General features: G+C 41.6%; 3 protein-coding genes across 8 annotated transcripts; 2 read left to right on the top strand and 1 right to left on the bottom strand.

Annotated features, from left to right (window-relative positions):
• Window positions 1–12,176: 12,176 nt before the first annotated feature.
• LOC116476203 (putative ribosomal protein eL43-like) lies at window positions 12,177–12,830 on the top strand. Its single transcript, XM_058446243.1, is given in 2 exon segments — window positions 12,177–12,231; window positions 12,485–12,830. Coding segments are annotated over 2 exon segments (339 nt in total). The 3' UTR covers window positions 12,769–12,830.
• Window positions 12,831–15,581: 2,751 nt separating this feature from the next.
• Window positions 15,582–20,422, bottom strand: CFAP68 (cilia and flagella associated protein 68). 5 transcript variants are annotated; one of them, XM_058446522.1, is made up of 5 exons: window positions 20,060–20,422; window positions 18,027–18,157; window positions 17,083–17,267; window positions 16,438–16,504; window positions 15,582–15,879 (listed from the first exon to the last, which is right to left on the bottom strand). In XM_058446522.1, the coding sequence occupies exons 2-5, from the start codon at window positions 18,117–18,119 to the stop codon at window positions 15,790–15,792; spliced, it is 435 nt and encodes a 144-aa protein (XP_058302505.1). In that variant the 5' UTR covers window positions 18,120–18,157; window positions 20,060–20,422; the 3' UTR covers window positions 15,582–15,789. The 5 variants fall into 5 exon arrangements, with proteins under 5 accessions (XP_058302505.1, XP_032023256.1, XP_032023258.1 ...); XM_032167365.2 differs by having other exon boundaries at window positions 17,037–17,267; window positions 20,060–20,418; XM_032167367.2 differs by lacking the exon at window positions 16,438–16,504 and having other exon boundaries at window positions 17,037–17,267; window positions 20,060–20,421.
• On the top strand, window positions 18,396–25,487 carry FDXACB1 (ferredoxin-fold anticodon binding domain containing 1). 2 transcript variants are annotated; one of them, XM_032167364.2, is made up of 6 exons: window positions 18,396–18,880; window positions 20,383–20,703; window positions 20,950–21,106; window positions 22,640–22,843; window positions 23,021–23,179; window positions 23,557–25,487. In XM_032167364.2, exons 2-6 carry the CDS (start codon window positions 20,532–20,534, stop codon window positions 24,737–24,739), a joined length of 1,875 nt encoding a protein of 624 aa, XP_032023255.1. In that variant the 5' UTR covers window positions 18,396–18,880; window positions 20,383–20,531; the 3' UTR covers window positions 24,740–25,487. The 2 variants fall into 2 exon arrangements, with proteins under 2 accessions (XP_032023255.1, XP_058302500.1); XM_058446517.1 differs by lacking the exon at window positions 18,396–18,880 and adding an exon at window positions 20,235–20,256.
• The last annotated feature ends 488 nt before the right edge of the window (window positions 25,488–25,975 follow it).

The raw sequence follows: 25,975 nt of genomic DNA, 5'->3' as shown, positions 1-25,975 counted from the left end.
CAAGCCACCTTCCTGCCTCAGCTTCCCAAGTAGCTGGGACTACAGGCCTGAGCCACCACGCTGAGCTTTTTTTTTTTTTTTTTTATAGACAAGGTCTCACTATGTTGCCCAGGCTGTTCTTGAACTCCTGGGCTCAAGGGAGCCTCCTGCGTTAGCCTCCCAAAGTGCTGGATTTACAGGCGTGAGCCACCACATCTGACCTCCTGACTGAATTTTTGTTAATTAAATTTTTTTTTTTGAGACAAAGTCTGACTTTGTCGCCCAGGCTGAAATGCAGTGACACAATCACAACTCACTGCAGCCTTGACCTTCCAGGCTTAAGTGCTTCTCCCACCTCAGCCTTCTGAGTAGCTGAGACTACAGATGCATACCACCACACCCAGCTAATTTTTATATTTTTTGTACAGATGGGGTTTTGCCATGTTGCCCAGACTGGTCTTGAATTCCTGAGCTCAAGTGATATCCCTGCCTTGGCCCTTCAAAGTGCTGACATTACAGGTATGAGCAACCACACTTGGCCTGCTGACTGAATTTTTAAAACAGCTTCTTTGAGACATCATTCACGTAATATACAATTCACCCAAACTACAATTTGCTGGCTTTAGAATATTACAAAGCTGTACATCCATCACAATCAATTTTGGAACATTTCATTAGCCCAAGAAGATGCCTTACACTCCTTTGCTATTACCCTCCCATGCTTGCCCCTCTGCCCTAGGCAACCACTTCTCTATTTTCCTTCTTTATTGATTTGCCTATTTTGGACATTTCCTATAAATAGAATCATACAATATCTGGCTCCTTGTGACTAGCTTCTTTTGCTTAGCAGAATCAAGAGTCATCCATGTCATTGCATGTATCAGTACTTCATTCTTTTTGTTGCCAAATAATATTTCATTGCAGAGGCATACCACATTTTATTTATTGATTCATCAGTTGATGGACATTTGAGTTTCCACATTTTGGCTATTATGAATACTGCTGCTATGAACATGTATGCACAGGTTTTTATTTTATTTATTTATTTTTTTTTTGAGATAGAGTCCCGCTCTGTCACCCAGGCTCAAGTGCAGTGGCGTGATCTCAGCTCACTGCAACCTCTGCCTCCCGGGTTCAAGCAATTCTCCTGCCTCAGCCTCCTGAGTAGCTGGGATTACAGGTGCGCACCACCATGCCAGCTAATGTTTGTATTTTTAGTAGAGACTGGGTTTCACCATGTTGGTCAGGGTGGTCTCGAACTCCTGACCTCAGATGATCTGCCCGCCTTGCCCTTCCAAAGTGTTGGGATTACAGGTATGAGCCACTGCACCCAGCCCCGGTTTTTATTTTTAAATACCTGTTTCCAGTTCTTGTGGGTATATGCCTAGGGGTATAACTGATGGGTCACATAATAATTCTATGTTTAACTTTTTGAGGAGTGGCAACTATTTTCCACAGTGGCTGCACCATTTTACATTCCCAGTAGCAGTGTATGAATATTCCAATTTTCCATATTTTCACCAACACTTGTTATTATCTTTTTTATTTTAGCCATCCTTGTGGGTGTCTGACTGAATTCATAATGGTATATAGTACTTAGCAAGATACAGAAAGAAGGAAAATAAACATAGGAAGAGAGAACAGCATGAAGTGCCTGGATATTTAGGTTTAGTTGGAGCACTGGATGTATCAGAAAGTGTGTGAGAAATGAGGCAAGAGGGTTGGAAAGTGGCTCTGCTAAGGAGTTTAGAATGCATTTTGAAGACCATAGAAGCCAATAAAGGAATTTAGCCAAGAGAGTGGCATGACCAACTTTGCATTTTAAAACTCACTCTAGGAGAAACATAGCAATTGATAAGTAGGAAGCAAAATGGGGAACAGAGACATCAACCAAAAAGGTGTTGCAGCAGACTAGGTGAGAAATAATGGAACACTGGAATACGACAAAGGCAATAAAGATGTGGAAAAGGAGGGCGTATCAAGAGATAATACAGAAACAGAATTTATAGGGCTTGTATCTATTTGGATAAGGAGGATGACAATGAGGACACCAAAATAATTCTCTGGTTTCTGGTTTTGACAATTGTGTGAACTTATTATACAATATATAGTTTTAAAAATAAGAATGCTTAAAAAGAGCTATGAAATTCACCAAGATACAGAATATACCAGGGGAAAATTTTTTTGAAATGAAAGATTATGAATGCAAACATACTTACCAATGAAAATTTAAATTCATTCTATTCCTTTGAATATCCTCAGCAAGACAAGGATGCCCATTGTCACTCCTGATATTTTACATAGCAGTAAAGGTTCTGACCAATGCCATAACTGAAGAAAAACAAAGAAGAGGTGTAAGAATTGGAAGGGTAGAGATGAAACTGTTATTATTTATAAATGATATAATAATCTGCTAAAACAACCCCAAAAGAATCAACAGACAGGCCAGGCATGGTGGCTCATGCCTGCAATCCCAGGACTTTGGGATGCTGAGGTGGGAGGATCACTTTAGCCCAGGAGTTTGAGATCAGCTGGACAACATGGTGAAACTCCTTCTCTACTTAAAAAAAAAAAATTAGTCAGGCGTGGTGGTGCACACCTGTAGTTCCAGGTACTTGGGAGGCTGAGGTGGGAGAATCACCTGAGCCCGGGAGTTGGAGATTCAAGGCTGCAGTGAGCCAAGATCACATCACCACACTCCAGCCTGGGGAAACGGGAGTGAGACCCTGTCCTCCCCCACCCCCAAAAAAATCAGAATCAACAAACTATTAGAACTAACAAGAGAGTTCAGCAAACTTGCAGCACACAATGTCAGATTATGGAATACTGTGCTGGTTATCTACTTCTGCATATCAAACTACCTGAAAATTTAGTGGCTTAAAACAACAATCATTTTACTAAACCTTACCAGGTGGTATTCAGCTGGTAGATGGTCTCATCTATAGGTTTTAAGGTGACTTAACTCTCATTCCTGATGCCTTGGCACGGATGGTTGGAAAGATGGGCTCAGCTAGGCCTCTCTCCCTGTCTACATAGTGTCAGAATCTCTCTACAAGATTTCTCCAGCAGATAGTCAGATTTCTTATATGGTGGTTCAGGTCTCTAAGAAGGAGTGTTCCAAAAGACAGAAAGTGGGAGCTGCAAGTTTAAGTCTTGGGCTGGAAATTTACACATTTTTTCTTTTGCCATAACTTTTTGACCAAAGCAGTTGCAAAGCCTTTCTACATTCCAAGGGAAGGGCACAGACCCCCTACCTCTTGGTGGAGGGAGAGTGAAAGAGTTTCCAGCCAAACTTAATCCTCCACAGGAGCTTACATAGAGGAAGAACGTATATGAAATCTCTAAAATTCACAAGGAATAACAGCATTAATAGCAATAATATACAAGGAATTCCTAAGAATCAGCAAGAAAAGGACAGCTACTCCAATTTGCTTTAAAAAGGACAAAGACTATGCATAGGACATTTATACAAGTGGAAATCAAGAAGCCAACATGCATACAAAGGAATGGTGAAAATAACTAGCAGTCAATGAAATGCAAACCAAAGTAACAATAAGCTATCTCTTTACAACAGTGTTTCTCAATATTAGCATTACCAATATTTTGGGCCAGACAAGTCTTTGTTGTGGGGGCTTGTCTGTGCCTTGTAGGATGTTTGGCAGCATCCCTGGCCTGTACCCACTAGCTGCCAATAGACATCCCCCTTGCGAAAATAAAAAATGTCTCTAGAAGTTGCCGGTTATCTCCTGGGGAATAAAATTATTCCAGGATGAGAACCATTGCTTTATACCCATCAGCATTTCAAAAAACAGAGAGCTGGTTAATGTTTTGTTTTTTTCTTGAGATGGAGTCTTGCTCTGTCCCCCAGGCTGGAGTGCAATGGCGCCATCTTGGCTCACTGCAACCACGGCTTCCCATGTTCAAGCGATTCTCCTGCCTCAGCCTTCCAAGTAGCTGGGACTTCAGGTGCGTGCCACCACGCCCAGCTAATTTTTGTATTTTTAGTACAGATGGGGTTTCACCATGTTAGCCAGGCTGGTCTCTAACTCCTGACCTCAGGTGATCCACCCGCCTTGGCTTCCCGAAGTATTGGGATTACAGGCGTGAGGCACCACATTAATGTTAAGTGTTAGCAGAGATATGGCAACATAGGAAGCCTCAGGCCTTATTGATGGGTGTGTGAGTGGCACAGCCATTCTTGAGAGCAATAGTCAAATTAAATAAAGACATACCTCGGGACTCACTAATTCAGCATATTGGTAATTTACACAGGTCCATAAGGGAACATATATGAGGATATTCTCTGCAGCTTTGTCTGATAATGGGGAGTTAGAGGCAAATTAGAATGTTGTGGCAGAATATCCTGTCCAATAATAGCAGACATATTTTTCTCAGTGCACATGAAACCTTCTACAGGACAGACCACAAGTTAGGCCACAAAACAAGTTTTAACACATTTTAAAAGACTGAAATCATACAAAATATCTTTTCTGATCACAATGAAATAAAATTAGAAATCAATAAAAGAAGGAAAAATGGAAACTTCACAAATTAAACAATACACTCTTAAACAACTACTGGATTAAAGAAGAAATCACTGCCGGGTGTGGTGGCTCACACCTGTAATCCCAACACTTTGGGAGGCCAAGGTGGGTGGATCATGAGGTCAGGAGATCGAGACCACCCTGGCTAACATGGTGAAAGCCCATCTCTACTAAAAATACAAACAAATTAGCTGGGCATGGTGGCGGGTGCCTGTAGTCCCAGCTACTCGGGAGGCTGAGGCAGGAGAATGGCGTGAACCCAGGAGGCGGAGCCTGCAGTGAGCCGAGATCGCCCCACTGCACTCCAGCCTGGGCGACAGTGCAAGATCCGTCTCAAAAAAAAAGAAAAGAAGAAGAAGAAGAAGAAGAAGAAGGAGAAGGAGAAGGAGAAGGAGAAGGAGAAGGAGAAGAAGAAGAAGAAGAAGAAGAAAAGAAGAAGAAGAAGAAGAAGAAGAAGAAGAAGAAGAAGAAGAAGAAGAAATCACAAGGGAAATTAGAAAATACTTTGAGACAGATGAAAAAGAGAATACAGCTGTGTGCCGTGGCTCACACCTGTAATCCCAACACTTTGGGAGGCCAAGACAGGTGGATCACTTGAGCTCAGGAGTCCTAGACCAGCCTAGGCAAAATGGTGAAACCTCATCTCTACAAAAAATACAAAAAAATAGCCATGCATGGTGGTGCATACCTGAAGTCCCAGCTATTTAGAGAGCTAAGGTGAAAGGACCCCTTGCATCCAGGAGGCCAAGACAGCAGTGAGCCATGTTTGCACCTGTCTCCAAAAAAAAAAAAAGGGAGAGAGAGAGAGAGAGACAGAGACAGAGACCCTGTCTCAAAAAAAAGAAAAGAAAGAGAGGCTGGGTGCGATGACTTACGCCTGTAACCCCAGCACTTTGAGAGGCCGAGGCGGGTGGATTACTTGAGGTCAGGAGTCCCAGACCAGCCTGGTCAACATGGTGAAACCCTATCTCTACTAAAAATACAAAAATTAGCTGGGCACGGTGGCGGGCGCCTGTAATCCCAACTACTCGGGAGACTGAGATGGGAGAATGACCTGGATCCTGGAGACAGAGGTTGTAGTGAACCAAGATGACACCACTGCACTACGGCCTGGGCGATAGAGTGAGACTCTGTCTCAAAAATAAATAAATAAATAATAAAGAAAGGAAAAAGAGGACACAACATACCAAAACTTACAGGGCGCACTAAAAGCAATACTAAACAGAAATTTATATCTGTAAACACATACAATAAGTCCTTACTTAACACTGTTGATAGGTTCTTGGAAACTGTGACTTTAATAACAATTTTACCACAGGCTGATGTAAACAAAACTATATTTCTGGTCATGAAAACATCGCTAAACAAAAACATACTTCTGGTCACGAAAACATCATCAAACTTCTCAATAGAAACCAAAAACACTTCTAATTTTTTTTTAAATTTTTGTGGGTACACAGTAGGTATATATATATATTTATGGGGTACATGAGTTGTTTTGATACAGGCATACAATGCATAATAATCACATAATGGATAATTGGGTATCCATCTCCTCAAACATTTATCCTTTGTATTACAAACAATCCAATTATTCTCTTGTTGTCATTTTAAAATGTACAGTTGGGCCAGGGTGGTGGCTCATGCCTGTAATCCCAGCAGTTTGGGAGGCCGAGGCTGGCAGATCACTTGAGGTCAGGAGTTTGTGACCAGCCTGGCCAACATGGCGAAACCACACCTCTACTAAAAAGACAAGAATTAGCCAGGCGTGGTGGTTTGCGGCTGTAGTCCCAGCTACTCGGGAGACTGAGGCAGAAGAATCACTTGAACCTGGGAGGCAGAGGCTGCAGTGAGCCAAGATTGTGCCACTGCACTCCAGCTTGGATGACAGAGTGAGACCCTGTCACACACACACACACACACACACACACACACAAAAGTATAGTTAAATTATTATTGACTATAGTCACCCTGTTGTGCTATCATTTCGTTTTATTCATTCATTTTTTTTTTTTTTTGAGCCCCTTAACCATCCCTACCTTCCCCCAACCCACACTACCCTTCTCAGCCTCTGGTAACCATCCTTCTACTCTACTGCTATGAGTACAATTGTTTCAATTTTCAGATTCCACAAATAAGTAGGAACATGTGATGTTTCTCTTTCTGTGCCTGGTTTATTTCACTTAACATAATGACTTTCAGAGTTCCATCCATGTTGTTGCAAATGACAGTATCTCAATCTTTCTATGGCTGACTAGTACTCCATTGTGTGTAAGTACCATATTGTCTTTATCCATTCATCTGTTGACAGACATTTAGGTTGCTTCCAAATCTTGGCTATTGTGAACAGAGCTAACACAAACATGGGAGTGCAGATATCTCTTTCATATAATGATTTCCTTTCTTTGGGATATACACCCAGCAGTGGGATTGCTGGGTGTATGTTTTTATATATATACACCTATAAATATTTTTATATTTATATTTTAGTTTTTTATATTTATTAGTTTTTTAGTTTTTTGAGGAACTATTTTTTAGTTTTTTGAGGAATCTCCAAACTCTATTTTTAGTTTTTTGAGGAACCTCCAAACTGTTATCTATAGTGGTTGTACTAATTTATATTCCCACCAACAGTGTACAACGGTTGGTTCCCTTTTATCCACATCCTGCCAGCATTTGTTACTGCCTGTGTTTTGGACAAAAACCATTTTAACTGGGGTGAGATATCTCATTGCAGTTTTGATCTGCACTTCTCTGATGATCGATGATGTTGAGCACCTTTTCATATGCTTGTTTTCCATTTGTGTCTTTTGAGAAATGTCTATTCAGTTTTTGCCCATTTTAAATCAGATTATTAGATTTTTCTTATAGAGTTGTTTGAGCTCCTTATATATTCTGGTTATTAATCTCTTGTCAGATGAGTGGTTTGTAACTATTTTCTCCCATTCTGTGGATTGTCTCTTCACTGTGATTGTTTCCTTTGCTGTGCAAAGCCTTTTTTTTTTTTTTAACCTTGAGATGGAGTTTCACTCTTGTTGCCCAGGCTGCTGGAGTGCAATGGCACGATCTTGGTCACCGCAATCTCCACCTCCCAGGTTCAAGCGATTCTCCTGCCTCAGCCTCCTGAGTATACAGGCATGTGCCACCACACCCAGCTCATTTTGTATTTTTTCAGTAGAGACGGGGTTACTCCATGTTGGTCAGGCTGGTCTCAAACTCCTGACCTCAGGTGATCCGCCCACCTTGGCCTCCCAAAGTGCTGGGATTACAGATGTGAGCCACCACGCCCAGCCTGTGCAGAAGATTTTTAACTTGTGATCCCATTTGTCCATTTTTGCTTTGGTTGCCTGTGTTTGTAGGGTACAACTCAAGAAACTTTTACCTAGGCCAATGTCTAAGAGTTTCCGCAATGGTTTCTTGTAGCAGTTTCATAGTTTGAGGTCTTAGCTTTAAAGATTAAAATCGATTTTCATTTAATTTTTGTATATGGCAAGAGATAGGAATCTAGTTTCATTCTTACGCATATGGATATCCTGATTTCCCAGCACCATTAATTAAAGAGATTGTCTTTCCCCCAGTTTATGTTCTTGGCACCTTTGTCAAAAATGAGTTCACTGTAGGTGTGTGGATTTGTTTCTGGGTTCCTTACTCTGTTCCATTGGTCTATGTGTCTGTTTCTATGCCAGTATCATGTTGTTTTGGTTACTATAGCTCTTTAGTATAATTTGAAGTCAGGTAATATGATTCCTCCATACTTCTAATATTAAACATCAAGATAAATGTGAAGTATACATACATTTAAGAAAGATTACTGGCTAGGCACGGTGGCTCACACCTTTAATCCCAGCACTTTGGGAGGCCAAGGCAGGCGGATCACGAGGTCAGGAGTTTGAGACCAGTCTGGGCAACGTGGTGAAACCCTGTCTCTACTAAAAATACAAAAATTAGCCAGGCGTGGTGGCAGGCGCCTGTAATCCCAGCTACTCGGGAGGCTGAGGCAGGAGAATCCCTTGAAACCGGAAGGCGGAGTTTGCAGTGAGCTGAGTTTGCGTCACTGCACTCCAGACTGGGCAAGAAAAGCGAAACTCCATCTCAAAAAAAAAAAAAAAAAAGAAAAGAAATTATTAAAAACAAGGTAATTATTTACCCAATTTTTGGTAAATCAGTGAGTGACAGCATTTGTAGCAGTGGTGAGTTAAATCAAGGAATAAATGTTTGCAAAATGAAAATTATAAGGAGCATCTCCTACCACCACGCAGTTCAAAGGCAAACAGTCACAAATCTGGAGGCTTCGCTGAATGCTTTCTGTTATAGCATTGCTTATGTTGTGCATCAGTATGATTATTATAGACTTTATGAATTTTTATTTTATAAACTTTGCATTCATTCATTCATTCATTTATTCATTCATTTTTCCAACTGGCTTATTCCAGTTCAGGGTCATAGGTTGCTGGAGCCTATCCTGGAAGCTTAGGGCACAAAGAGGGAACTGACCCTGGATGGGATGCCATCCCATCACGGGGTGTACTCACATGCACACCTCCACTCATTCAGACTGTGGGACCATTTAGAAATGCCAGTTCACCTAATGTGCACATCTTTGGGATGTAGGAGGAACCTGGAGTACCCAAAGAAAACTCACTTGGGGAGACTTGGGGAGAACATGCAAACTCCACACAGACACTGTCCCAGCAGGGAAGTAATTTGTTTTTCTCATCAACCTAATACTGATACAATGCTAAATAAAACAACATTATTTGAAGACCTACTGTACATTGAAAAAAAAAGAAAAATTGCAATTCAAAAAACTGATTTTACATCATAGGGAACTAGAAAAAGAAAAGCAAATCCAAACCAAAGCTAGAAGAAGAAAGAAAATAATAAAGGTTAGAGCAGAGATAAATAAAAGAGAGAACAGAAAAATGAAGTCAATGAAACCAAAAGTTATTCCTTTGAAAAGATCAACAAAATTGACCAGCCTTACCTAGACTGACTAAGAAAAAAAGAGAGAAAAATCAAATTACTAAAATCAGAAAAAGTGGGGACATTATTGCAGATGCAAACAGAAATAAAAAAGATTATATGAGAATACTATGAACAATTATCTGCTAGCAAATTGGAAACATAGGTCAAACAGATAAATTCCTAGAAACACATGTTTTACCAAAACTGACTCATGAAGAAATAGAAACTCTGAGTAGGTCTATAACTTGGAGTAAGGCGATTGAATTAGTAATCAAAATACCCCAAAATGAAAAGCCCTGGACCAGATGGCTTCACTGATGAGTTCTACCAAATATTTATATAAGAATTAACATCAGTCCTCCTCAAACTTTAAAAAAAAAAAAAAACAAAGAGGAGGAATACTTCCTAACTTATTCTGGGAGACCAGCATTACCCTGATACTGAAGCTAGACAAAGACATTACAAGAAAAGAAAACTACAGACCAATATACCACATAAATCTTCAACAAAATACTAGCAAACCAAATTCAGCAGGATATTAAAAGGATTATAAATATATTCCTGAAATGCAAGTTTGAGTCAATGTATTAAAATCAATCAATACAATACACCACATTGACAAAATAGAGGGAAAAAGTCCCACAGGATCACCTCAGTTAATGCAGAAAAAGCATTTGACAGAATTCAAAACCGTTATGCGATAAAAATACTCAACAAACTAGGAGTAGAAGGAAACTACTAAAAATAATAAAGACCATATATGAAAAACCCACAGCAAACACCAAACTCAATGATAAAAATTTAAAGTTTCGGCCAGGTGTGGGGGCTCACACCTGTAATCTCAGCACTTTGGGAGGCCGAGGCTGGAGGATCACTTGAGCCCAGGAGTTCGAGACCAGCCTGGGCAGTATGGCAAAACCTCATCTCTACAAAAACTACAAAAATTAGCAGGGCCTGGTGGCGTGCACCTGTAGTCCTACCTACTCGGGAGGCTGAGGTGAGAGTATAGCTTGAATCTGGGAAGCAGAGGTTGCAGTGAGCCAAGATCGTGCCACTACACTCTAGCACTTGACCCTGTCTCAACAAATAAAAAACAAAACAAAAAACAAAAATCCCCCCAAAACTAAAAGTTTCAGTCTATTGCTGGTCCTCGGAAAAAAAATAAAAGGTTTTCCTTTAAGATCAGGATCAAGACAAGGATACCTACTTTTGCCACTTCTACTCAGTATATTATTAGATGTTCTGCTCAGAGCAATTAGGTAAGAAAAAGAAATAAAAGTATCCACATTGGAAAGGAAGAAGTAAAATTATCTGTTTGCAGATGACATGATCTTACATGCAGAAAACCCTAAAGATTACACATACACACACACACACACACACACACCATTAGAACTAATATACAAATTCAGCAAAGTGGCAAGACACAAAACCAACAAACAAAAATAAATTCCATTTCTATACATTAATAATTAGTAACCTGAAATAAAGATTAAGACAACAATACTATTTACAATAACATCAAAAAGACTAAAATACTTAGGAATAAACCAAGAAGGTAAGACTTATACACTGGAAACTATAATGTATTGCTGAAAGAAATTAAGAAGACATAAATAAATGGAAAGACATCTGTGTTCATGAATTGGAAGACTTAATATCGTTAAGATATCAATATTAGCCATACTGATTACAGATTCAATGCAATCCCTATCAAAATTCCAATGACTTTGCAGAAAAAAAAAAATCTATCCTAAAATTCATGTGGAATCTCAAGGGACCCTGAAGAGCCGAAACAATCTTGAAAAAGAACAAAGTGGGAAGACTTAGACTTTCTGATTTCAAAACTTATTACAAAACTACAGTAATCAAAATGGTGTGATATTGGCAAAAAGGCAGAATGTAGATCAATGTAATAGCATACAGAGTCCAGAAATAAACCTTAGTGTGTATGGGCATATGATTTCCAACAAGGGTGACATGACCATTTAATGGGGAAAGGACAGTCTTTTCAACAAATGGTGCTGGGAAAGCTGAATATTCACTTGCAAAAGAATGAAGTTGGACCCATACCTTATATATACCTTATACTATAGATAAAAATTAATTCCAAAAGTATCAAAGACCTATTTTATTTATTTTTAATTAATTAATATTATTATTATTTTTTGAGACAGAGTTTTGCTCTTGTTGCCAAGGCTGGAGTGCATGGCGTGATCTCAGCTCACTGCAACCTCCACCTCCGAGGTTCAAGCAATTCTCCTGCCTCAGCCTCCCAAGTAGCTGGGATTACAGGCATGCACCACCACGCCCGGCTAATTTTGAATTTTTAGTAGAGATGGTTTTCACCACGTTGGCCAGGCTGGTCTTGAAATCCTGACCTCAGGTGATCCACCTGCCTCGACCTCCCAAAGTGCTGGGATTACAGGCATGAGTCAGTGCGCCCAGCCAAAGACCTATTTTGCAAGAACTAAAACTACAAAACTCTTAGAAGAAAATAGGGGGAAAGCTTTCTAACACTGTATTTGGCAATGGTTTCTTGGATATAACACTAGAAGCACAGGCACCACCAACAAACAATAGATAAATTGGACTTATCAACATTAAAAACTCTTATGCATCAAGGGACAGTATCTAGAGAGTGAAACAACATCTTCCTCTCTGGGCTTCGACCTAGTTTGCGGTGACATGGCCAAATGCACCAAGAAAGTTGGAATAAGACTGGATGCGGTGGCTCATGTCTGTAATCCCAGCACTTTGGGAGGCCGAGGTGGCTGGATCACTTGAGGTCAGGATTTCAAGACCAGCCTGGCCAATATAGCAAAACCCCATCTCTAATCAAAACACAAAAATTAGCCGGGCATGGTGGCACAGGCCTGTAGTCCCAGGTACTGGGGAGGAGAGGCAGGAGAATAGCTTGAACCTGGGAGGCAGAGGTTGCAGGGACCCGAGATTGTGCCACTGCACTCCAGCCTGGGCGACAGAGTAAGACTCAGTCTCGGGGAAAAAAAAAAAAAAAAAAGTCGGAATAGTCGGTAAATATAGGACTCACTATGGGGCCTCCCTCCGGAAAATGGTGAAGGAAATTGAAATCAGCCAGCACGCCAAGTACACTTGCTCTTTCTGTGGCAAAACCAAGATGAAGAGACGAGCTGTGAAAATCAGGCACTGTGATTCCTGCATGAAAACAGTGGCTGGCAGTGCCTAGACCTACAATACCACTTCGGCTGTCATGGTAAAGTCTGCCATCAGAAGACTGAAGGAATTGAAAGACCAGTAGATGCTCCTCTACTCTTTGAGACATCACTGGCCTATAATAAATGGGTTAATTTATGTTAAAAAAAAAAAAGAGAGGGAGAGAGAGACAGATAGAGAGAGTGTCAGAGAAAATATTTGCAAATCTTGTATCTATTAGAAATTAGTATCTGGAACATGTAAGGATGTATAAAGAACTCCTACAACTCAACAACAAATAAATCAACAACCCAATTCAAAAATGAGCAAGGAACTTGAAAAAACATTTCTCCAGAGAAGATACACAAATAGCCAAAAAGCACACAGAAAGATGCTCAAGGCCAAGCCTGTAATCCCAGCTCTTTGGGAGGCCTAGGCAGTTGGATCACCTGAGGTCAGGAGTTCAAGACCAGCCTACAAAAATTAGCGGGGCGCAGTGGCACGCGCCTGTAGTCCCAGCTACTTGGGAAGATGAGGCAGGAGAATCGCTTGAACCCAGGAGGCAAGAGGTTGCAGTGAGCCGAGATGGTGCCACCGTACTCCAGCCTGAGCGACAGAGGGCAATAGAGAGAGATTCCAGTTCAAAAAAAAAAACAAAAAAAAAAAAGGAAAAAGAGGCGTTTAATCATTAGCCATTAGGGAAAATATGAATCAAAACCATCATGGAATACCACTTTATATCTACTAATATGGCTATTATAAGACATAAACAAAAACAAAATAAGCGTTGATGAGAATATGGAGAAATTGAAACCCTTGTGTATTGCTGGTAGGAATATAAAATAGTACAGCCATTATGGAAAAGTTTGGCATTTTCAAACTGTTAAATTAGAATTATTGGCTAGGCGTGGTGGCTCACGCTTGTAATCCTAGCACTACGGGAGGCTGAGGCGGGCCGATCAATTGAAGTCATGAGTCTGAGATCAGTTGGCCAACATGGCGAAACTTTGTCTCTACTAAAAGTACAAAATTCGGTGAGGTGTGGTGGTGTGTGCCTGTAGTCCCAGCTACTTGGGTGGCTGAGGCAGAAGAATCGCTTGAACCCATGAAACAGAGGTTGCAGTGAGCCAAGATCACACCACTGCACTCCAGCCTGGGTGACAGAGCAAGACTGTCTCAAAAAAAAAAAAAAAAAAAAGAAAACATATAGAATTATGGTATCATCCAGTAATTCCACTTCTGAATGTATACCTCAAAGAACTGAAAGCAGGGGCACAAACAGATACTTGTATACCAATGTTCATAACAGCATAATTCACAATAGCTAAAAGGTGAAAACAACCCGAGTGTCCATCAACAGATAATGGAGAAGCAAACTGTGGTATATATATGCATGGAATATTATTCAATTTTTTTTTTTTTTTGAGACGGAGTATCACTCTGTCACCAGGTTGGAGTGCAGTGGCGCAATCTCGTCTCACTGCAACCACCTCCTCCCTGGTTCAAGCGATTCTCCTGCCTCAGCCTCCTGAGTACCTGGGATTACAGGTGCACACCACCATGCCCAGCTAATTTTTGTATTTTTTTAAGAGACGGGGTTTCATCATGTTGGCCAGGATGGTCTCAATCTCTTGACCTCACAATCCGCCCACCTTGGCCTTCCAAAGTGTTGGGATTACAGGTGTGAGCCACTGTGCCCAGCCTATTCAATCTTAAAGAAGAGGAGGCTGAGGTGGGAGGATCGCTTGAACCCAGGAATTTGACACCATCTTGGGAAACAAAATGAGACCCTGTCTCCACACAAATTTGTTTTAAAAAATTAGCTGAGCATGGTGGAATGCACCTGCAGTCCCAGACACTTGGGAGGCTGAGGTGCGAGGATCCCTGGAGCCTAGAAGTTTGAGGCTGCAGTGAGCTATGATCACATCACTGCATTCCAACCTGGGTGACAGAGACTGTCTCAAAACAAGAAGGAAGATACGTGGTATAAGATAAATGAGCCTTGAAAATATTATGCTAAGTAAAATAAGCCAGACACAGAAGGACAAATATTACATATTCCACTTAAATGAGGTACCTAGAATAGACAAATTCATAGAGACAGAAAGTAGAATACAGGTTACCAAGAGCTGACGGAGTGGGGATCGGGGAATGAGACATCATTGTTTTATAGGTACAGAGTTTTACTTCGGGATGATGAGAAAGTTCTGGAAACTGATAGTGGTGATGGTTGCACAACATTGTGAATATTGCACAACACTGTGAAAATACTTAATGCCACTAAATTATACACTTAAAAATAGCTATAATGGGTCATACATGGTGGCTCATGCCTGTAATCCCAGCACTTTGGGAGACTGAGGCAGGTGGACTGCTTGAGGTCAGGAGTTTGAGTGCAGCCTGGGCAATATGGTGAAATCCTGTCTCTGAACAACAACAACAAAAAAGCTAAATGGTAAATTTTATGTTATGTGTATATATATATATATATAAATTTTTTTTTTTTTTTTTTTTTTTGAGACAGTCTCACTCTGTCATCCAGGCTGGAGTGCAATAGTGTGATATTGACTCACTGCAACCTCTGCGTCCTGGGTTCAAGAGATTCTCCTGCCTCAGCCTCCGGAATAGCTGGGATTACACGTGCCCGCCACCACGCCCAGCTAATTTTTGTATTTTTAGTAGAGACAAAGTTTCACCACGTTGGCCAGGCTGCTCTCAAACTCGTGACCTCAAGTGATCCGCCAGCCTCGGCCTCCCAAAGTGCTGGGATTACAGGCATGAGCTACCGTGCCCGGCCTGAAATAATTCTTTTTAATGCCTTTCTACAACACCCCAAATGTAGAACTGAGTTGCTGTATTAAATTTGACATTTAAATCTTGGTTAAAACAACAACAAAAAAGGAATAAAGAATATTTTCTGTGTCTTTTGCTTTATTTATTCAGAGAGTGAAACTGTGTTACAGTGAGCTAAATTTTTAGCTGTACTTAGAATGTGCTCCCTCCTACATTTTACTCTGGAAAAGTGAAATATCTTATCATTTCTTAGAAACCTGGATGCGAAATTAGTCAATATTAAGATCTTATACATATCCTGAGTGATGCCCAATTTAAGGCTTTGAATAGCTATTCATGTAAGTTGACTTTTCTGTGCATTTGTATCGGGGAGGATCCAGTTCAGGTTGATGTCCTGGGAACCAGTGAGGCTCTCGCTTAAATCCTGAGGGAAGGAAAAAAAGGAAGGAAAGACAAATGAAAACAGTCAACAGTAAGGAGTTTTAGTAACTGATCTTGCTCTTATTACTAGGGAATAGACAGTAAGTCCTGTTAAAATTGAAGAAAAAAACCTGTTTACTCATTCATTTAGTTATTCACCTTTTTTTTTTTTTTTTGAGACAGAGTCTCACTCTGTCACCCAGGTAGGAGTGCAGTGGCTTGATTTCTGCTCACTGAAACCTCCACCTCTCAGGTTCAAGTGATTCTTCTGCCTCAGCCTCCTGAGTAGCTGGGACTACAGGCATGTGTCACCACGCCCAGCTAATTTTTGTATTTTTTTTAGTAGAGATGGGGTTTCACCATGCTGGCCAGGCTGGTCTTGAACTCCTGACCTCAAGTGATCTGCCTGCCTCAGCTTCACAAAGTGCTGGGGTTACAGGTGTGAGCCACTGCGCCCAGCCTCACTTATTCACCTATTCAGTTTACTTTTGAGTTTCTTCTATGTGCCAGTCACTGAGTTAGGTTCTGAAAATGTAAGAATTTGAAAAAACAGTCCACGTACTATGTGTTGAAAGTGGCATTTTGTTGTTGTAGTTTGTATCATATGTTGTTTCAAAGTAGTGTCCAAACTGGAAAGAAAAATTAACAGATTAAGAATCTGGAAGTCTACAGCTAACATCAGGAAATAAAGTCAATATGACATGAATTCTCACGGACTGTCATATTTTACATGGACTGAGGTCCATGGTGTTAGTCTATATCCTTCTAACTTTCATATCTTTTGTACGTTTGTTTGTTTAGGAGTGATTTAAGCGCAAGACTCAGATAAATGACAAGTCTGGATAGGCAAGGACCAGGGGAAAAGCTAGCCTAAGTCCGAAGACATTATAAATTTCTGTAGACTAAGAGATAAAGTCCAAACAGAAGTAAGAGAAAAAGAGGACTGCCCTTCCTTTTGAAACCTTACAGATAATAAAATATTCAACTTGACAGTAAAGTAGCATAGGTGGTTCAGCTGCGGACTGTTCCTCTGCCCCAATCACTTCACTGAAAACTGAGAGATCACTGCACCAGAAGTTATTACATCCCTGCATTTTAAATGGCCACTGCATTTCTTTTGCCAACAGAAGGAAACAAACAAAAAAGACAAAGTTAGATTACCTGGGAAGGCAAGGGTTTGGGCTGCACGATATTCCTCAGGTCATACCTTTCCTGGTTCCAGTTGCCCATCAGGGTACGGTTTGAATAGGTATTCTCATTAGTGGTGCATCTCCATCCATACTGGGAAAACTTGGACATATTATTCCAATCTGTCCACACTTCACCATGGCCATCTGCATTAATGAGGCTGCCACAGTGTGGGTTTGTGAGGAAACAGGTGAGGTTCTGTCTCTAGGAAAAGACAATAATAGAAAAGCTTATTGCATAAACCAGAGAACAGAAAAAGCATCCTTTCCTGCCCTTGTTTTACATAGCCAGGTATAACACAAGCACACCGTACTAATGATCCGGGCTTTTTTATGGTTCTGTTTCTTCCTCTCCAAGTCCTGGAACCCTTTGATCCATTCTTTCAACCAGCAATAGTGGGTGACTACGTGGATTAAATCCACACCCCCGCTCCCGAGGCCCCGTGAAGAGACAGGAGAAACTTCATTATTCCCAATACAATATGGAGAATTAGCTAAATGTTTTAGGTAATTTTGAGATGTAGGCATTTAGGTATTAAAGGCACTGCTACAGTCAAAGAGAATAGAAAGAAGTGAGAGTTGAGTAACTAGATAACACAATAAATGAGTAATAAGTGATAATTTCCTTCCTTCTAGCTCAAATGATGCCTTCCCTGAAGTTAGCTTCTCTTTCTTTTTAACTCACATAAAACTTTATCTTATCTTTCCCTGTATTTATAACTTTTTACCATAGAGTTCTTTAAGTCTGCATTATATCTCCCATACAGAGCTGTATGCCCCTTAAGGACAGGATCTGTTTTATTCATTATTGTACCCTGTCCTTCTGCCTGTTCTCCCAATCAATCTGGTTTGCATATACCAGATGATCAATGTCTGATTTCATTTTTTTTTTGTAAGATAAAAGCTCAATCTTTCTTTTTTCCCCAAAATGTGAGTCTGGTCCCCTGGCTTAGGAAGATGATACCTTTCCTGAAGAAGAGTAACTTGATGCTGAGTAGGTTGAGCCGTTTGAAGATTTCTTATGAGAGTGACAGAAATCCTTACTTGGCTGTTCCATGTTCTTTAAAGAAGTCAACAAATCTGGCTTTCCCAGTTCTCCAAGCAAAGAAAGAATCACCCAGATTACCATGGGCAAGTGGCCATGACTTGGGAGTCACCACCCACTTGCCTTTCCACAGGCAGAAACAAAGCCAATAATGCAGCATTGAAGGATGACATCCCAGGTAACTACCCTCATACCATCTGCCTTTGTGAAGACAGGTGCATGCACTGATGTTACCAAACAACATTATGACCAGAGTAGCTGGTGCCACAAAGTCCAATGGGCCTGGTACTCACACTGGAGATCTAGGTGCAACTGTCTCTAGGGCTGGAATGACAGACATCAGCATCCACTCAGTTGTCCAAGCCAGAAACCTGGGGCTTATCTTTGACTCTGACTTGTCTTTAATTTTCATCCAGTCACTAAGTCTTGTTGATTTTTGAATCGGACCGCTACCCTCCATTCCCACTGCCAAATTTCAATTCAAATCACTGTCAGCTTTGTCTCCATTATTGCAGTTGCCTCTTGTCTTATCCTGCCATGCCATCAGCCTTGTTCCTTTCCAAAACTTTCTCCACAGGAAAGCAGAATTTTTCAAAATGAAAGTATAATTGTATCATCTTATTTAAAATCTTTCAGTGGGTTTCCACTGTTTTCAGAGTAAGATTCAGCCTGTTAAAATGGCTTACAACAGAACAGAGAACTAAATACAGCAGGCTCTTGTTACCGGAACGGGTCCTGATCCAGACCCCAAGAGACACAAGAAATAATTCAAGGTGAGTCTATAAACCGTAAGGAAGTTTATTAAGAAAGTAAAGGAATAAAGAATGGCTATTCCATATGCAGAGCAGCCCCGAGGGCAGCTGGTTGCCCATTTTTATGGTTGTTGATCATATGCTAAGCAAGGGGTAGATTAATTCATACCTCCCCTTTTTAGACCATATAGGGTAACTTCCTGACGTTGCCATGGCATTTGTAAACTGTCATGGTGCTGGTGGGAGTGTAGCAGTGCGGATGACCAGAGGTCACTCTCATCACCATCTCGGTTTTGGTGGATTTTAGCCGGCTTCTTTACTGCAACCTGTTTTATCAGGAAGGTCTTTATGACCTGTATCTTGTGCTGAGCTATCTTACCCTGTGACTAAGAATGCCTTAACTTACTGGGAATGCAGCCCAGGTCTTAGCCTTATCTACCTAGCCCCTATTGAAGATGGAGTTGCTCTGGTATAAATGCCTCTGACATTCTCACTTATAAGTGGGAGCTAAACATTGAGCAAACACGGATCTAAACATGGAAACAACAGATGCTGCAGGCTACTAACTAGAGTGGGGAGGGCGGGTGGTGTGGGCTGAAAAACTATCTATTAGGTGCAATATACCCATGTAACAAACCTGCAACCTACCTGGGTCCAATATATCCACGTAACAAAACTGTACATGTACACCCATATGTAAAATAAAAGTTGATTTTTTTTTAAGGCTTACAACGCTCCCTATGACCTGGCCCCTGCCTAACTCTTCAGTCTCATCTGTTACTCTCCCTCCAACTGTGCTTCAGCCAAACTCAACTATTCTGTTTCTCCATCAAGCTTTTGCATATATTGCTCCTTCTGCCTCTTCACGCTTCTTGACTCAGTTAAGACGCACTTTTACCCTCTTAGCTTTCAATTCGGGTTCACTTCATCCAAGGACTCTGACCCACTTTGCCCAAAAACTTGGTAACGTTCTTCTGTGTGCTCCCATAGCACACTGAATCACTCTACGCATAGCACACACCCTGCCGTATCAGAGTTGCCTCTTTTGCTCTGCGCATTCCCCACCAGACTGCAGCCTCATTGAAATCATAGGCCACATCTTGTTCATCCATATATCGTAACCACCCTCACAGTGGCCTGGCACGCAATAGACACTCAATAATCTTTTTTGAATGAATAGAAGATAGGAGATTTAAGCACCTGGAGGAGAAATTTTGAGCAGCAGAGACACTGGGAGGCAGCCATTTCGGACGAGGTGAAAGAAGTTTCAAAACCTTCTGCGTCAGGAGCATGCTAGACACAGTCCAAACTCCCCTTGGCCTCAGCCCCGCCCCGTTTCATTCACTCAGAACTCGCCTCACCCCCCTGCGCTAGTGACTGCTTGTGACCTCATGCAGGTGTGATGAAGTCGCTCAAGGCCATGCTTGGGCTAAAGGCACTTTGATCTTCCCGAGGGGGTGAAAGGGCGACGGGACAGGAAAGTGGGCGTCTTGCTTTCGCACTCATAGTTATTATCCTCCCAGGGAGTCGGTGCACCCGTTCGCCTAGACAACCGGGCGCCATGGGTGCGTCATCAACTAGTGACGGGTGAAGACGGGGCAGACAGAGATCCGCGAAGGAAGTGACGTAAAGGAGCGCCACAGACAGCGCGAGCCGGGAGTCCGTGGAGGCCATGGCCCCTCGGCGCCTCCTGTTGGTTGGAGAGGGGAATTTCTCCTTCGCCGCCGCTCTGAGCGAAACCCTGGATCAGAGCACTCATCTTACCGCCACCTGCCTCCAGCGCCCGGCCGAGTTGGCTCGGGATCCAGTGGCCCAGGAGAATCTGCAGTGCCTGCGCGAGCGAGGTAGCGAGCCCGCCCCTCTGCAAAGCCCCGCCCAGCGGCCGGCGTGTCCCAAAGTGGAAAGGGTGGGGGCGTGGGGATGTAACCCACGTGGAGATTGTTCTTGATCGTCCCACGGATATTCCCATAAAGCCGGCTTTGTGCCCAGACTTGGGCTGGTCTGCACGGTTGAAGTTAGGAAGTTTTTCTGTTCCATGTCTTGAGGCATTCTCCTTTCTATATTTTGCGCCCCCAAACTATCTTTGCCAGGTATTGATGTACGTTTCGGTGTGGACTGCACCCAGCTGACAGATGTCTTTGAACTGCACGACAGAGAATTTGATCAAATTTATTTCAACTTTCCGCACTGTGGACGCAAAGCTGGCGTAGCTAAGAACAGGGAACTGCTTGCCAAGTTTTTCCAAAGGTGAGGAAAGGAGCGCCCTCACAAGGAAAATGTTTAAGATGTCCATAACATAGTTACTGTACCCAAACATAAGGCACACGTGCAAGCTACTATGATATGTTTAGAAGAGAATATAAAGCCCCAAAGAAACCCCCAATTTAGTTGGAAAGACAGATATGTAAACTCTAAATGCTAAATGAAAGTACAAATAGTGTACTCTTGGGTGTGTAAAAGAGGATCATTTATTTTTGACAATGCAAAATAATAAGAGCCATATCGTCTAATGGCTAAGAACGTGCACTTAGAAGCCAGCTTGCCTGGATTCAAATCCCAGCCCACCACTTAACAGTTGTTATTTTTTTATTTTTATTTTTATTTATTTTTTGAGACAATCTCGCTCTGTTGCCCACGCTGGAGTGCAGTGGCGCAATCTCGGCTCGCTGCAAGCTCCGCCTCCCGGGTTCACGCCATTCTCCTGCCTCAGCCTCCCGAGTAGCTGGGACTACAGGTGCCCGCCACCACGCCCAGCTAATTTTTTGTATTTTTAGTAGAGATGGGGTTTCACCGTGTTAGCCAGGATGGTCTCGATCTCCTGACCTTGTGATCCGCCCGCCTCGGCCTCCCAAAGTGCTACCATTACAGGCGTGAGCCACCACGCCTGGCCAACAGTTGTTACTTTAAGCAAGCTTACTTAATCTTTACATGCTTCCCTTTCCTCAAGTGTAAACTAGGGATATTAATAGTAACTAACTGGGCCAGGCACGGTGGCTCACATCTGTAATCCCAGCAGTTTGGGAGGCTGAGGTGAGCAGATCACCTGAGGTCAGGAGTTTGAGACCAGCCTGGCCAAAGTGGCAAAAACCCCGCCTCTACTAAAAATAGAAAAATTAGCTGGACACGGTGGCACGTGCCTGTAGTCCCAGCTACTTGGGAGGCTGAGGCAGGAGAATTGCTTGAACTTGGGAGGTGGAGGTTGCAGTGAGCTGAGATCCTGCCACTGCACTTCAGCCTGGGCAACAGAACGAGACTCCATCTCAAAAAAAAAAAAAAAAAAAAAAGTAACAGCCTCATAAAATTATTGTGAACTGAGAACAGTGCTTTACATGATTATACCACAAGACATGATACTATTGGAGGTGTCCAATGGGGCATAGCTGTCAATAAAGTTTTGACGGGGCAGTATTTTAAACTGGTATTTGAATTTCAGGAGGGCAGTGAAAAGAACTTTCTAAATGGGAAGAAACAGCCTAAGCAGTGAATCATATATAGGAAGTGTGCAGATATTGATCTTTCTGTGACATATGCATGAAGAACACAAATGCAAAGCAGACCCTGGTCAGCCAATAGTATCAGTTAGTGGGCTGAACATTTAATTTACATTTGTATTTACTTCCAGCTACTTTCTTTGCATTTTTCGAGGTCTAATAGATTTTTGCACATAGGTATGATCGGATTTTAATTATTTCACAGGCAAACCATGTGTATGTTGCCAACTCCTGTGGTAATTTCCACTTGTTTATGATAATTAGTTAGTGTTTCTTTTCTCCCTATTAGCTGTGCAGACGTTCTTGCAGAGGAAGGAGAAGTCCACGTGGCATTATGTAGAGGACAAGGTGGAACTCCTGCGGATAAGCCCCAGAGGGAATGGCACAACAGTTGGCAAGTGGTTGCCATGGCAGCCCTGGGGGGGCTCATTTTAAGCGACGTGTATCCATTCAGCTGTAAGGCTGTGCCAGGGTACAAGTGCACTGGATATAGGTAGGTAATAGCATAGGTCTAAGCCTTCTGCGTTTTCATCTCTCTCATTAATGATAACAAAATCTCATAGACAGACTCATAGGCCCTACCAATTAACTGATTCTCTAAAAATAACTCTCTAAAAATACTTGCTTATTTTAATAATGACAGACTTCATATTGGTGTCTATTTTGCTAGGAGTCAAGATAAGTCCTTTCATGTAGAAGGTGCTTTGAACTATGTCTTCACCAGGAGCTTACCTTTCGAAGCTTCTCAACCCAGAATCTTCAGGATCAAACTGGGTAACCAGTGGTTTTCCTTTCCGGAACCAGAAGCACTTGTAGGAAAGTTGAACAGGTAACCAGTTATTTTGCTGGACATCACTTCCATCTCCAGTTGTATCCTGATTGTCTTGATGGCAACCATATATTGAATGGATGGTATATAAATTGTTAGTGATGCTGGTGCTATGTTTATTTGTCAGCCTGGCCTCCTTAAGCATCTCTAGAATTAAAAATGGTCACATTTTCTGATACATTGTAGGGATGATGCCTGTCAAGAGTTCTGAAATACACATCTGTTTCTCCTTATGGTAGATGATTTCTTTGTTTCCTTTCAAGATCAATTTAAAGAAAATTCTTTTCTGTCCAGCTATTTGTATTTTTAATTCTAGCTACGTTATAATTATTTACTATCTTAAGTTAGAAAAGTTATTTTTGTGTGTGTTTAAACAGGGGTTTCCTGGAAGCACCTTCATGTCATCCTATCAAAACCATTAATGAGAAACTAATTGCTGAATTAGGCAAAGTTTTCCCTCTAAAAAGGCTGAAGTGTTCCTTCCCTTTGCTGCCACAGGAAGGTACCAGTGTTCTTCCTTTCTGGAATTGTGACTTTCTATCAGCTGCTTTTTGGATTAATCTCCATGAAGATAACTCAAATTCTGAGTCCCTGACTAGTGGGACATCACAAGATGTGGAAGACTTTCTAGTGTCATTTTCAGAACTTAGCCTTCTCATGAATCCTGGAAGAGATGGTAAAGAAGAAGCTTGTGAAGGAACCTGTGGCCAGGCCAAGGTCTGCCTTAGACCTTCTCTCCTAGTGCATGTTCAGGATGTCATCAAAGTACCAGACTTCCTCTCAGGTTCTCTGCACATCCTCAGTGGACCTGTCTTTCAGAAGTGCCACATTTTGCCTTTCACAATGCCAGCATTTCATGAGACTTTATTTATCCTTGGGTTTAATCAAAATCTGAAGGATGGCTGTCTTCAATCACTGCTGGATCATCTGAAGGGCATTCTAGATAGCCTGCTGACCCAGACATTGCCGGAGAGCTCTAAGCTGAGCAGTTTAGTCAAATTTGTCCTTCAGTCAAATGGAAAGGATTATATGATTCGTGTGAAGACTCATAATTTTAGCCCAGATTGTACTGAGGATCTAATTATTGGGTCTGTTATCACGTCTGCCACTAGTGTTATACATAAAGACCAGTGTTTTGTGTTTGTGTCTATGAACTTGGACTTATTAGCCATGCTTGTCTGGTGTATCTCTGACTGGAGAATGTTGTGGACGTTTGATAACCGTTTCCTGAAAAATTTTGTCCCTGGCAAAATAGAACCCTTTAAAAGTCATTCTCTGTATCCTCCATGTTATGTGCATGATATTAGTTTTTGGATAGATGAGAAGAAAGGATTTGATGAACTAGAGTTTCACACTGTGGCCCGAGCAGTGTCCCAGGACACTATCATATCCATACAGTTTCTTAGCCGTTTTCAGCATCCAAAGACTCAACACGTCAGTCTCTGCTATAGATTGACCTACCAGACCTGTGACAAGGCCCTCACCCAGCAGCAAGTAGCATCAATGCAGTCCCAATTTAGGAAGGAGATTCAACAACGCCTATATGTTACACCTCGGTAGTTTGGTAAATCCTTTTCTGTGGCGTGATCCTTCATTGCGGGGGATGTGGAGGAAAATTACCAACTTGCAACCAGTAGTCCTTTCTGGATTTTTTTTTTTTTTTTGTAAAATCTTTTACTTTGTGACCATAGCTACTGTTCATTGATCTGTTTTTTTTTGTTTTTGTTTTTGTTTTTTTTTTTTTGAGACAGAGTCTCGCTCTGCTGCCCAGGCGGGAGTGCAGTGGCAGTGGCACGATCTCAGCTCACTACAAGCTCCACCTCCCAGGTTTACGCCATTCTCCTGCCTCAGCCTCCTGAGTAGCTGGGACTACAGGCGCCTGCCACCACGCCCAGCTAATTTTTTTTTTTTTTTTATTTCTAGTGGAGACGAGGTTTCACCATGTTAGCCAGGATGGTCTTGATCTCCTGGCCTCGTGATCCGCCCGCCTCGGCCTCCCAAAGTGCTGGGATTTTAGGTGTGAGCCACCGCGCCTGGCCTACTGTTGGTTGATCTTAAAGATACCTTGACTCTGTCACTGAAACTTATAGATTATAATGTGATTAGTGACATTTGGAGTTGTGTAATATTTGGTCCTGAGAAGTGACTAAAACAATAAACAAAACAGCATCTTGTACTTTAGATGCTCCATTGTTGAAGAGGCAGTAGAACTTAGGTGTCTTATCAAATATAAATATGTTTTCCACACTGTCGATTACTCTTCCCTTAACTTTGTTGTATCATTTCATTAAATCACCTTATGAGAGTAGTTTTTGGAGTCAGACTAACATTTATTAGCTTGATAAGTTGCAAATATTCCACATTAATTTTGGTATTATTATTATAATCATCACCATTTTAATTCTGTGGTTGAAAGTCATGGAACGAATAAAGTGTCAGATTTAGCGTTAACATTTCGGTCTGTTTGACTCTAAAGCCCATGTTCTTTCTGCCACTTTCTGTTACTTCTTCCCTAGTCTTTAACAGTAATTGTTCAACTGTGATTAAACTTTGCCTGTCTAGATTTTGGGGCCTTCTGTTGTAAGTATCTCTAAGGGACACTGGAAAATTAACTTAGCCAAGGATTCTGCAGAATGAGGTACTCTAATGTGAAGTAATGTATGTTCCTGTTAATAGTTAGGCTCCACATTTGGGATTATATTCTGTGAGGGACATTACTGTCTTATTTATTCTTGGAGAAAAGCATTTGGGAAGACAAGAATGGAAGTACAGAGACAAATTAGGAGGTTATTGCAG

The sequence above is a fragment of the Hylobates moloch genome, unplaced genomic scaffold (genome assembly GCF_009828535.3).
Source record: "Hylobates moloch isolate HMO894 unplaced genomic scaffold, HMol_V3 SCAFFOLD_11, whole genome shotgun sequence".
In the NCBI taxonomy this organism is placed as follows: Eukaryota; Metazoa; Chordata; class Mammalia; order Primates; family Hylobatidae; genus Hylobates; species Hylobates moloch.
This window is presented reverse-complemented; position numbering and strand designations above follow the sequence as displayed.

Excerpts from the sequence above, each read along its gene's own strand:
- FDXACB1 (XM_032167364.2), top strand. The coding sequence starts at position 20,532 with ATGGCCCCTCGGCGCCTCCTGTTGGTTGGAGAGGGGAATTTCTCCTTC. Across the intron at positions 21,107-22,639 it reads CTTGCCAAGTTTTTCCAAAG|CTGTGCAGACGTTCTTGCAG; the intron begins GTGAGGAAAGGA and ends TCTCCCTATTAG. Across the intron at positions 23,180-23,556 it reads CTTGTAGGAAAGTTGAACAG|GGGTTTCCTGGAAGCACCTT; the intron begins GTAACCAGTTAT and ends GTGTTTAAACAG.
- CFAP68 (XM_032167365.2), bottom strand. The coding sequence starts at position 18,119 with ATGGAACAGCCAAGTAAGGATTTCTGTCACTCTCATAAGAAATCTTCA. Across the intron at positions 17,268-18,026 it reads GTTACTCTTCTTCAGGAAAG|AGACAGAACCTCACCTGTTT; the intron begins GTATCATCTTCC and ends GTCTTTTCCTAG. Across the intron at positions 15,880-16,437 it reads AATGCCACTTTCAACACATA|GATTTAAGCGAGAGCCTCAC; the intron begins GTACGTGGACTG and ends TCCTTCCCTCAG.